The 12978-nt window shown below is 41.1% G+C and overlaps 1 protein-coding gene across 1 annotated transcript; it reads left to right on the forward strand.

Moving 5' to 3' along the window:
* Window positions 1–3154: 3154 nt before the first annotated feature.
* On the forward strand, window positions 3155–11708 carry LOC135486111 (ubiquitin carboxyl-terminal hydrolase 14-like). The gene is made up of 16 exons (XM_064768640.1): window positions 3155–3207; window positions 3754–3899; window positions 4231–4266; window positions 5361–5468; window positions 7032–7135; window positions 7589–7659; window positions 7912–8108; window positions 8320–8402; window positions 8676–8758; window positions 8983–9014; window positions 9167–9232; window positions 9574–9666; window positions 9928–10053; window positions 10224–10290; window positions 10525–10632; window positions 11024–11708. The coding sequence occupies exons 1-16, from the start codon at window positions 3192–3194 to the stop codon at window positions 11182–11184; spliced, it is 1497 nt and encodes a 498-aa protein (XP_064624710.1). The 5' UTR covers window positions 3155–3191; the 3' UTR covers window positions 11185–11708.
* The last annotated feature ends 1270 nt before the right edge of the window (window positions 11709–12978 follow it).

A 12978-nucleotide genomic window follows, 5' to 3' on the forward strand; every position in this document is an offset into this window, starting at 1 on the left:
TGCAAGGCCGGGAAAAGTCCGAGTGGAGTTCCTAAACGCGGGAAATACGAATACGTACTCTGAGGTTAAAGGGATAACCCGCTGTAGGATTTGTGAATGGGGGTCCGGGGGGGGGTCCCAGCCTTGGGCTTCTGTTAGCCAGGATTCATACTGGTGATAAACCATTCAGTGGGAACTCAACTCGGGTGAATGTGATCATCCGAGAAATCGGAAATGGATTCATACTGGTGATAAAAATGTAAACTCAAGTGACTATGGTCATCTGAGAGATGTGGATTCATCATCATCATCATGTCCCGCAGCCATGCGGCCACTGGGGCCTGGGCGACCCTAAGCTGTTAACGATGCGACATCACACGGTTCTGTCCTCGGCGAGGCGGATCAGGTAGGTCACTGGTCTTTCTTCCAGTCCAGTGCGTACTGGTGATAAACCATGAGAACTCAACTCGGGTGAATGTGATCATCTGAGGAATCGGATATGGATTCATACTGGTGATAAAAATGTAAACTCCAGTGACTGTGGTCATCTGAGAGATGTGCATTCATCATCATCATCATGTCCCGCAGCCATGCGGCCATTGGGGTCTGGCCGACCCTAAGCTGTTAACGATGCGACATCACACGGTTCTGTCCTCGGCGAGGAAGATCAGGTATAGAACACTCAAGGTCTTATAGTCCAGTGCCTCACGTCAACCATCCAAATTCTCTTTGGACGACCGCGCACCACTGTGCCCTGCAAGATGGTATTTGCTAGTGAACTCGGTGATCCGTTCTCTTACTTGGATGTTGGTGGTGAGGGATTAATATGGTGTATAGTGGATGTTGAGTAGTCTCCTGTAGCAGTTCAGTTCAAATGCGTTGATCCGTTTCTCGATCTCGGTGTTCATGGTCCACGATTCTGCCGCATGAGAACACTGAGATCACCAAATTCTCTTCAAAAAAAAAAAAAAAAAGGCGCGCCAAATTCTCTTCAGTCTGGTTAGGGCAGCCGCAGCTTTGGCTAAAGGCCTACGCGTGTTTACCTCGTTTTTCAAGCTGCCTATGATTCTCGCACAATACCCTGAGGTTGAATATCAGGGCCCGGTTTCACAAATATTCACGGAAACCGATGTGGATTCATATTGGTGACAAACCATTCAATGTAGAGGGATGTCCAAACATCGCGTTATTAGTATTTTATGATTCTGTATGTTGAAGGACTTTATGTTTATCAATTCATGTAATGTTGGTCAACTTCTGTTGATTGTTATTCAATTTTTGTTTGGCGTTGGTCTCAAGCTTCCAGACCTAACGGGGCTCATGGTCATGATATTAACCCCATTATGATATCTAACTCCATCACACTCCCTACCATCCTGACGAAATCAGGGGTTAATGTTCTCTTTTCCGGCCCTGCACACACCTACATGATATCATCACATGAACAATCCATGTCTGGTTGAATGATAGTAAGAAAAGAAAGTAAGAGATTATTGCCATAAAGAAATATCTTAGACAGTCATTTCAGTCAGTTTGATTTATGAACCTCATTGTTTTTGGAGGTTGTTAGGCCAAAAGATAATAAGATGTTTCTCTGTCCTTTAGGCTATGCCTTTATATCTACCATCTAAAAACTATATAAGAAGAGGATTTTCCTAACTGTCACTTATTGTCCGATGGAAACAGAGGAATCTGGTGTGCCAACCAGTACGACTACATGATGTCACTCTTCTTCACCACAATCTGGCTTATACTATGAACCCCGCTTTGGGAGGATTCACCAATTCGGGGGTGTATTGCACTTCACACCCGCAGAAGTATCCAAGTCGTGTCCGCCATTGCTCCATTTATGAGTAATCTAGGAGCATGGGAGTGTCTTTTCTGAAATAAAGGTTTGCTCGAAAAGCACACATCTGCGCATGTCTTTGTTGTTTCTATTGATGAACTTCCAATTTACTCTGTCAATTGGGTTAACGGGGGTAGTTGTAATGTTGAATATTTTTTCATATATAATTGTTTTTTTTCCTAAAACTTCTTACAATAAAAACCAAAAGGAAAAATGGTGCAAACCTGAATGCGTCTGTGTCTGAGTAAACTAGTACTGCTTTAAAAAAACAGCATTTTAAGAATCTGTTAATGAGACACTCTTGCATACCTGAAAATTATGCGTAGGTGTCTTTAAATTTCACCTAGGGTGGCATGATGGGGACAATGTCACAACCTATAATGGACACTAATAAGTGTGATATGCGGAGCATTTGCACAAAGCCTTAGTGGTAGATGCCACAGGGAGGGACAATTCACAACCTGTGATGATGGTCCAGGGTAAAGTTGATGTGGATGCATGAAATCTCGACCCCCCCCCCCCTGGAGTGTACATACTAAAGGAGTAGTCCTTCGTGCAGCTAAACTGTTCAAGCAATGCTGAACACGTGCAAAAGAAGTTTGTGATATCCCTGCTCCTGATCAAGACTTGATAATCCACGCAAGGCCAATGGTAGGCCTACAACCTGTGCCAATGCTGGTGTTGAACAGATTGTGACATTGTCCCTAGGGGGTTTTGAAGCCCCTTGTCCTTCACGTGGAAAGAAGAGATGAGTTCAGCACCCGTTTTTTGAAGTGCTATTAATAATCAGCTTCAAACATGCCCTCAGAGTTGCAATTACAGCAAGATTTCGCTTCTCCGGCCTGAGTACTGTACTAGCGAACACTAACAATAGCAATTTTATTATACATATATTATACATATTACAATTCATGTTCAGAGTTAAAGAGGTACGCCGTTCTTAATAACAAGTGGTCCAGGAAAATAGAAATTCAGCATACACACACCAGTCAGTCCTGGTATACTCATGTGTTAGAGAGGGCGACTCTTGCTTGTTGGTCAGTGGGGGGGGGGGGGGGCTGTTGAGCTCTTATTTTCACATGCCTGTGCATTCATCATGAATAGCGGGATGAATAAATGGTTGTTACATTGCCTTTTGATGACAGTAAAGCCAATGTTTTGCTCATCCAGGAAGACAAGATACCTGATTTGCCTCGAGTGAGGACAGAATTTTGGGGTAAGCGGATCGAGGCTAATTCGTATTTCCCGCGTTTTGAACTAATGGTTGCGTCACCTGTTATTTCTAGAAGAACTCCGACATCTCTCGAAGTGTACATCGAGGATGTAACAAATCGCCACTTCCGGTGAATTTTTCAAACTTGGAAAAATGCCGACTTTTAAAGGTGAGTTTATTGCCATTTTGGTCATTCAGATATTACTTTGTTGCGTATTTATCGAATGCTTGTGTATGTTAGATTTATAACAGGTGATCGGTTTACCCTTTTACAATGAGTTACATGCGTAGAATCGCTTTAGTTGGGAGGTTTTGTTCCAGCTCCTTTGGCCGGCAGCGGGGATGTACACATGTTCACTGTACATTGTGTAGTGTAGCGCATCAAATGCCATCATACAGGATGCTTCAAAAAGTAATCAGTGAGGCCTACGTGTACGTGGAGTTTGTGTAGGCTTGTAGTACATTGTAATGACCAAACAAAATATAAAATTTGGCAAGACTAAGTGCAGTTTTTCATGGATTTATTAGTATTACCGCACGGTAGCCTATCTCAGATCTTACACTTATGACTTGCAGATTTAGGCCTTGGCCTGAACATTTCTCTAGGCCTACTACGTCATTACGTGTACCTGTAGGTAGTGCTGCACATCCTAAGTATCAGATAGTGGTAAACTGGTAATTAAGTTCTTATTTCCCGCCTTCATTGTATTTCTAGTGAACGTCAGGTGGGGCAAAGAGAAGTACGAGAGCGTTGAATGCAACACAGATGAACCGCCGATACTGTTCAAGGCTCAGCTGTTCGCCTTGTCGGGGGTGATGCCTGAACGTCAGAAAGTCATGATCAAAGGCATCACTTTGAAGGTAAACTATAAGTTTTTGCATTTGGTTCTTTCAGCAGCTAATTGAAGTGTTCAAACAAGAAGTCAATAGCGCTCCATTCTCAGGCTTAATGTAAAACTGGCAAAGAATATGTGATGATGGAACATTTCTTTAACTTCTGTCTCAAAGAAGGTGACAACATCTTGTTCTGTAAATCATGGTCGACGTCGTTTGCCTGGAAATTGGGAGGTCTGGTAAGATGGAAGCATGTAAACTAGTCCACTTTAGAAGTCATGCAGACGTGTACTTCAACTACTTCTGAAGCCAAATGAATCGATATTTCATAAGTCTAGTTCTATCTTTCTTGTTACAGGATGATGATAACTGGGGAACATTCAAAATAAAGAATGTGAGTATAAAAAAGTTATTTGATGCGCAGTGGTCATATACATTAACTGGGCTTGAAATTTGTCCCGATTTTCCTACATGTCTTACAAAGGCAAAGTTTTTGCTCTTCAGATCTGAATTCCATAGAATATCACTGACTGACTAAATGAGTACATGTACATGTTGTTGAGTATTCTTGAGAATTTTTTGCTTTTGATCAAAAGTTTCGATATCCTTAATCATTCACATCAGGTGAGGTAGTTTCCTTGCAAAATCCAACTCGCCCTAAACAAACCAATAATTTATAATCACCGAATGATTCACTGCCAGCTATCATAAATGTTGGCGTTTTCTGCTTGCTAAATCACCAGCAGTTGATAAACCTACTACCCTGTTTGCCATGCAAATGTTTAATTGTGAATAGCATCTGAAAACTAGGCAAGTGTCTTTATACCTGGTCATAAACATGATAGACAGGTATGTACCTGTTCAAATATCCTGCAAAAAAGGCAAGGAAGTGCATTACAGCAAAGTGCTGTGATTACTTGATTGTACATGTAATTCAGTGCATTTTGCGATATTCTTATCAATGATCAGCAACAGATATAAATAAATGGACCGCCACTTTTATTATTTTAATTTTTATTATATTAGTCTGTAATCAGTTACAGTTCAGTCCCTGGCTTGTTAAGGTGCCTTTCACCATGTTACAATTCTTGTACTGCCAACCAGGTAGATATTAGCTGTTGGGAAAACTTCATTAAGGTGATATTCTCTCTCCGATATGCTTGCCTTACATGTACCCGTTGGTTTTAGATAGAACTCTGCAAAATATCTGTAAGAAAATAATCAGAGAACTGAAGGCGGCCAGAATGGTTGATATTGATAAGGTTATATCTGCAAATCATAAACCAAAAAGATGAATGTGTCATTGTCAGTAATGTCACTATTAAAAAAATGGATACTGATACAAGTAAATAAAAAATTAACTTGTTGTCTCGCTCTGTAGAATAACCAGCTGTGTTTAGCAACATGCATTACACTTTTTTACATCTTAACATGTTTTCCCATTGTAACATGTAGTGTTTAATAGAATTTCTTGTTTGAATGTTTTAGGGTGCCACTCTAATGATGATGGGAACTGCGGAGGAGAATGCTCTTAAAGAGCCTGTGGAGAAAACGGTTTTCCTTGAGGATATGTCAGACTCCCAGAGGGCAGCAGCTGTAAGTTTTCAATGGTTTACAGACTTAAATCAAACTGGTGTGGTGTATCTTTGTAAAATTTGCTTTGACTTGTCTTCCAGTGTTGGTTGCGTGAGATGACTGGATTTTAGAATCAAGTTACTTTTGTAATGTTGGTGCCCAGTGGTCAATTTGAACTGCTTGAATCATAATCATGGCAGCTTTAGTTGAGTTTGTACACATGTTAACTTTCCCAAACATAATTTGGTGTTCAGACAGATAATCCCAACATGTAGATTTGAGAGTATGAATGAGTGCAAATAAAAAGTGTTAAATTTTATTGATCATTTTAGATTATCCTCTTTAGCTCACCTCTTAGCAGAGGTGAGCTTATCCCATACCGTGGCGTCTGTCGTCCGTCGTCGTCGTCGTCGTCGTCGTCGTCGTCGTCCGTCGTCGTCCGTCGTCCGTTAGCAGAGCACGTTTCGTAACTGTTAGAGCTATTGAGTTGAAACTTGGTACACATGTACCCTTATGTAATGACACCTGAGAGACCAAGTTTCGGTCTGATTCGTTTCATGGTTTGGCCACCAGGGGGCCAAACGTTAAAAGTGAAAATATGCAATATCTCCCTTAATAGTAGTCGGGAAATTTTGAAAAAAATATGGTAGGTACTTCTAGCAAAGGTGCATCATATATCCCCCGGGTTTTTGATTTGACCTCCTTTTCAAGGTCACAGAGGTCAAATGGTGTAAATTGGCCATTAGGATGTAACGATGGCACGTTTCTAAACTGCAATGACTATTGATACCAAATTTGGTACACATTTACCCCTTAGTCAGGTGATCTCAGGGACCGAAGTTTGGTCCAATATGATTCACCACTTGACCACCAGGGGGCAAAATCCAAAAACCTTAAAAATGTGATTATTCCTTAACTTCTTGCCCGATTGCCACCAATTTGATATCATGGGTACATCTAACCACCATACAGTATATGTCACACAGGTTTTTAATTTGACCTTCTTGTCAAGGTCACAGAGGTCAAATGGCGTAAATTCGCCGTCAGGCCGTAACTATGGCACGTTTCTTAACTGCAATGACTATTGATCACAAATTAAGTACACATGTACCCCTTGGTCAGGTGATCTCAGGTACCGAAGTTTGGTGCGATCTGATTTGCCGTTTGGCCTCCAGGGAGGGGGCCAAATCCTAAATTCTTCAAAATGCCATTATTCCTAGTAATGACTTGCCCGATTGGCACCAATTTTTTATCATAGGTACATCTAATTCTAACAACCATTCAATGTGTCACCCGGGTCTTCTTTGATTTGACCTACTTTTCAAGGTCACAGAGGTCGAATGTACTGTAAATTGGCCATTTTGGGGAAATTGTAATTGCTTGGACCTACATCAAACCTAACACTACATGACACAAGACCATGCTCTTTATCCATCTTTCCTCCACATGAGGTGAGCACAATGGCCCTGGCCATTTCATTATGTTTATGATAGAATTTTTAGCTGAGATAAAGCTCAGAAGTTCATGCCCCAGACCTTTCTTGTCAATACTGCTCCTACATGAAGTCGCTGTTGTCTGTTTCAGATGGAGTTACCAGCCGGTCTTACTAACCTTGGAAATACATGTTACATGAATGCAACGCTACAGTGTTTTAGAGCAGTACCTGAACTGAAAGAAGCCCTCAAAAAGTAGGTCCGAAACAAAATACTGACTGTCACAAAATTGGCAGAGAAGCTGAATAGTTGTCAACTCTGTAAATTTTGTGTATATTTTCCAAGGGAGAATTTGGTGATTGCATCAGGTTGTCCAAAATATTTGGTGGTTGGTGGCATCTTGCGTCACGAATCAGGTCTTGTTTGTTGGCCTTGATGCAGACTCTTTTGCTCCCTGGCATCCCGGCCAAGAACCTGAACGTTCCTCTTGTTTACCTCGTGGCCAGGACAGTCTCTGTCGAGATGTTCAGACTAGAGTCTTCAGAGGAAACTAAGCCTGGTCATCTGTGTTTGACGAATCTTGTCTTTAAAGTCGATCCATTTCCTGGTTTCCCTGATGCCAATCGACCCCATGAAGTCCCTTCACATTGGATGTGATACACCAGCGGACACACATTTATTCTAACCAGCTTTTGTTTGTTTTTATAGCTACCAGGGGTCCATGTCATTATTGGGTGGTATGGATGAACAAATGGACCCGCAAAAACAGATCACTGTAGGTAAGTATTTCGTCAAAGTTGTGGGTGTAGGTTGATGAGACCTTCTGCAATTGGACCTTAGTTCAATGCAATGCTCGTGTGAACATCTGATCAGATGTGAGATGAAACTATAGATAAAAGTTGGTGGAATATTTTCATTTTCTAATACATCCAATGACCATCTCGGCAATAGTGACAGCCAGCACTATCACCTCTTTCCATGCCTGCTACTCCTCTCGTCGAAATACAAAAAAATCTGTTTATTTTCTTCAGGTATGCGAGATGTGTTCGATATGATGGACAAAAGGTCTGAACCCATTCCACCATTTATATTTCTACGAATACTACATACAGCATTCCCGCAGTTTGCGGAAAAAACTGACCAAGGAGGTTATGCTCAACAGGATGCCAATGAATGCTGGACACAGATGATGAGATGTTTACAACAGAAGCTGCCTACTGAGAATGTGGTAAGTTTGCGCACCATTTTTGAAACAAGATTGTACCTATTTATGGTGATATTTCTTAAAATTGGAGTGAGATGTACACCTTCATATGTATGGTATGCGAGGGGTACTTTTTGTGGCACCAACCGTGGAAGATTTGACTACATCAAACTGGCACTGCATTTTGCGCATTGTGTTGTAAAGGCTTGAATTTGTTCTCACCTCTTGGTTTCAGGGGGACACTGCATTAGTTGCCTCAGCCTCAGGGGGAACGTCAGGATTTATTGACAAATATTTTGGCCTCGAGTTGGAGACTACGTATCCTTTTCCATTGTAAAATGTCAGAACATGTTTTAAGGGCACGTACACATTCTGAGATTCCTGAATAAGATTTTTCAATAACATAAACCTCTGAAACTGAAATAACTTTTCTTCATAATCACACCTTCAAAAATGCCTTGGGAAGGCATGATAATTGTTCATGAAAGTTCAAACTTTTTAATAATTACCTCGCTGCCCTGACATGGCTTGCCCTTGAAGAGTTAGTTGATAAGTTGTAGTGTTAATTTTTGAAAACTTAACCAACGGCAGTATGAAATGTGTGGAGAGTGAAGAAGAAGAACCAACACATTCAAAAGAGATACAGTTCCAACTTAGCTGTTTTATTGAACAAAGTAAGTCTGATCATGCTCTATAATGAAATTGTGCTTATGCTAAATTAGATTCATAGTGTAAGTTGACTGCAGTCTTTATTATGTACTTTGAGTGATCTTGCTTTTCGATGAAAATGAGTTGCAGAAGTTTATACGTACAATTTGCCCATGGATGGGAAATGTTTCAGATTGAATTAACAAAGTACCCAAAATCAAAATCCGTCAGAACATCGTTTCTTTTCCAGATGTGAAGTACATGCATACAGGATTAAAGTCAGTGAGTACATGTTTATTCTCTTTCCTGTTCTCTGTCTATAAAATCAAAATCGATTTTCAATACAGTAAGAATTTTTGTTCTTTAGGCGTTGTGTGGTTTTCTTAACTCTTTTTTAAGCCGAAACATTCAAAATGACTTCTGCTTCGTTTCAGCGATTACAAGAACACATTACAAAACATTCACCGTCATTAGGAAAGGATGCTGCATACCTCAAATCTGTAAGTTACAAGATTTTTTTTTAAATTGTGTACATTTTTGTATGGAGAGACCTGGTGATTCTCTGTAGAAATTACACAAAACTCTTGTATGGACATATATTTCAAGTTGTAAAGTCATTACTGGTTGGCCAGATAGGTAAGGTTAAAAATCACCCTCTGCCATCCAGCCAGTGCACATGCCCTGATTAGCATAACTAGTTCCTGTATCTCATGTAAAGTCCCGCTTTAAGTCAGTTATTGCTGGGGCAATCTCGGTAACACAACAAGTGTGCCACCTGTGGCTTCTGTGCTTGTCTTAAAGCACCTTGTCTTGATTGCGTTGTTTCGTTCTTCTCTTTCAGAGTTTGATATCAAGATTACCCAGCTATTTGACAATACAGTTTGTGCGATTTTATTACAAGGAAAAAGAAGCGATTAATGCAAAAATATTAAAGGTAAGGACTCACTCTCAAGGATCATGGCATGATTAGCTGTTTGATGGGCTATTCAGAGAATTTCCATGAAAACGCTCCGGCTGGTGCTTAAAGACTGCCATTTTTGTGGCCAGCGTATAATTCTTCCTTCAAAAATGTGCACCAAAAGCAGATCGTTTCCCTCATTTGGTAACAGATGTCACCACCAGTACTTCAAAGTTGATACTTCGTTCGTGTGATCAAGTTGACTGTTTCCAAATATTTTTGCTGGTTGTGTTTCAGGATGTGAAGTTCCCGATGATGTTGGACATGTATGACTTATGTACGGAAGATTTGAAGAAGAAATTGGTACCTGTTCGGAATATAATGAAGGAGGAGGAGGACAAGAAGTTGGAGAAAGTCAGAGAGGTGAGAACATTTTGTTCCCTTTTCTGCTGCTTGCAAGGCTAATGAATATGCAAGGGTTAAATGAATATTACCAGAAGTACGTAAAGACGGTATGTCCTTGGTATTACTGATTGAGACTGATGGCTTATGACTGATTGATTGTAATGCGTACGCTACTGTACTTTTATTAGGCCAAGGACAAAGGCTTGACTGAAAAAGAAAAGAAGACAAGAAAAGAACCTTTCGCATTCGCAGATGGTGAGTACATACAACGTTCAGAAAATTTTGCTACAGTTAAATTCATGGTGGCAGATCTGCTTTGATGTTAAAAATTTGAAAGGGAACCTTACTCTCATGAAACAGACAGATTCACATCTCGTGCTAAAATGAAACCATCAGCGTGGGACAGGCTATAATACAAGACCATTCAAGATGACAGTCATTGGTCAATCCCAAAATGATTTAAGATATCGACTATCTCTTATATTTCAGATCCCGGCTCCAATAACAGTGGTTACTATGAACTGACTGCCGTGTTGACCCATAAGGGACGATCAAGCTCTGCCGGACATTATGTGGGTTGGGTCAAGAAGAAAGGAGGTATGTACAAGTACATGTATGCGTTATTTTTCCGTAGTTGAAGAACATGACAAACCTCTATATGATAGAAGTGGAAAGATTGAACAGACTTAGGATGTTAAAATCCAATCCAAACATGATAGAAGTATTATGAGCTGTTTTCTCGATATTGAACTATGGCTGTTAATTAACACTGTGAATATTGTCATTGCCTCCAAATCATCTTCATGACATGCTCTGACCACATATTGTGTCATGTTTGAACTTTTATAAGCACTATGGTTGCATTGTGCTGATGTATACTGCTTGCATGGTCTGAGTTCTTCCCTGGGCAGGGTGGTATTATTAGCCACACTGAACAGAAGAGGAAATTGGCAAATTTGAAACGTTGATTCCCATTTTATACTTCTAGATGAATGGTTGAAGTTTGACGATGATGTCGTGTCTCCTGTAAGCGCTGAAGAGATTCTTAAGTTGTCTGGCGGTGGCGATTGGCATTGTGCGTACGTTCTCCTCTACGCCCCACGGGTGCTGGAAATTGAAGAGGAAGACGCCCCAATGGAAACGTCGTAGTTCTGACTTGTGTTTTGTGTTATCATAACTGACACTGGTTGAGGAGTGAGGGCACATTGTGTGCTCAACTTAAAAACAAACTGTTCCTGTATGAAAAAGATGTGACGCAGAATTCCAAATGGTGAAAACCTAGCCTCATTATTTACCAATCTGTTTGTATGCTGTGTTTATGGGGCAAAAAAGGCTCTTGTATTTGGTTCCTTTCAGCTCCTGATTTCATCTGCCATTATTGTGCCCAGTGAGTCTATTACTGCTTATAACCTGAACTACTCACTACTAGTCAGGCTCCTTGATGGACAGGTTTTAGGCCGATCAAGCTGTTTACCTAAAATGGGCATGGATAGACTAGCCAGAAACTGGGAGTCTAATTTCTTGATCCTAGTATGTCCTGTATCTCTGTGGTTGTTATGTGCTAACACTGAAGTTCATGACTTAAGTAACTCTATATACATATTAGTGGAAATTCAAAATTACGTTGTATGGACCATATTCTCATCAATTAAAATTTTGTTAAATTATGTTCATTGTCTGTGACGTGTTTTTTATTGGATGACAGCATTCCCCTTGATGTGGCGGTTGATATAGAAGAAAGTGAGCTATTTGTCCATTCTCCTTCTGATGGGTCTTTCACCAGGAGTAGCCCTTCCACTCCATTCATCAATAGTAGCCCTTTGCCAACTGGTGACTGAAATCTTGTACCTCCCCTACATCAATTATAGTAATGCTTTGCCAACTTCACCAGTTGTGCTACCCCTTTATCAATAGTACCCTTTTGCCAACCGGTGACTGAAATCCCTTCTACACCTGTTATTCTGCCCTTTCACCAATAGTACCCCTTTTGCCAACTAGTGACTGAAATCCCTTCTACACCAGTTTGTGCTGCCCTTTCATCAATAGTAGCCCTTTGCCAACTGGTGACTGACATCCCCTCTACACCAGTTGTCCAGTGAAGTTGTGACGGTGTCTCTCTGGTGCATCCTAGGCTGGCTGTACCTCAAACGGCCCAGTCCTCTTTGACAAGCCTATTCCGTGTTAAGTGTAACAGGTGACCTATCTGCAGTTGTCTACGAGATTGTCTCCTCAGGTTGTCTGCACTTTAGTCACAAGCACAGCCTGTCTTCGTCAAAGATCGTCTGAGCTGCTAGTCCCCAAAGAGATCTCCGCTGTGCACTTGTCCCAGGGACAGCCTGTCCTCGGGACTTCCGTTTCCCAAACCATCTCCCTGGACACTTGTCCCAAGGACAGCCTGTCCTGGCCAATCGTCCGCGAGACCCCAAATGAGATATGCTGTGCACCAGGAACAGCCGCGCCTGTCCATGTATTCGTCTGCCAGGCTGCCTTCGCAGGACATCTGCATCAAGCACAGCCTGTCCCGGACAATCTCTTTGGAGATCTCAACTGTACATTCAATTTTTACACTGAAGGACACCCTGTCCTTGATCAGCATTTATGTCTCCGACAGTGTCTCATCAAGACATCTGCGCTTCTGTCCCAAAGGGAGCATGTTCTCTTCCAGATACCTTAGGGATCTGCGCTCCGTCAATCAGCTTGTAATAGATATCTTAGAAATCGCTAGATGGCTATATCGCTTAGAGCAATACCTGGTCACCTTTGACCGATCAATAATGATGACATTCATATTGATATTATTCCCATCATTCAACGGGTGATTGGTTCAAACCAATCTATATAGCAACGGTCAACAGCTCCCGGACAACCTCGAATAGAATAATCATTGTGGACGGTTTCGCTCTATTTATATTACCAAGACAGTCATATCCATACATTTATGAA

Source organism: Lineus longissimus, chromosome 4 (genome assembly GCF_910592395.1).
Source record: "Lineus longissimus chromosome 4, tnLinLong1.2, whole genome shotgun sequence".
Classification (NCBI taxonomy): domain Eukaryota; kingdom Metazoa; phylum Nemertea; class Pilidiophora; order Heteronemertea; family Lineidae; genus Lineus; species Lineus longissimus.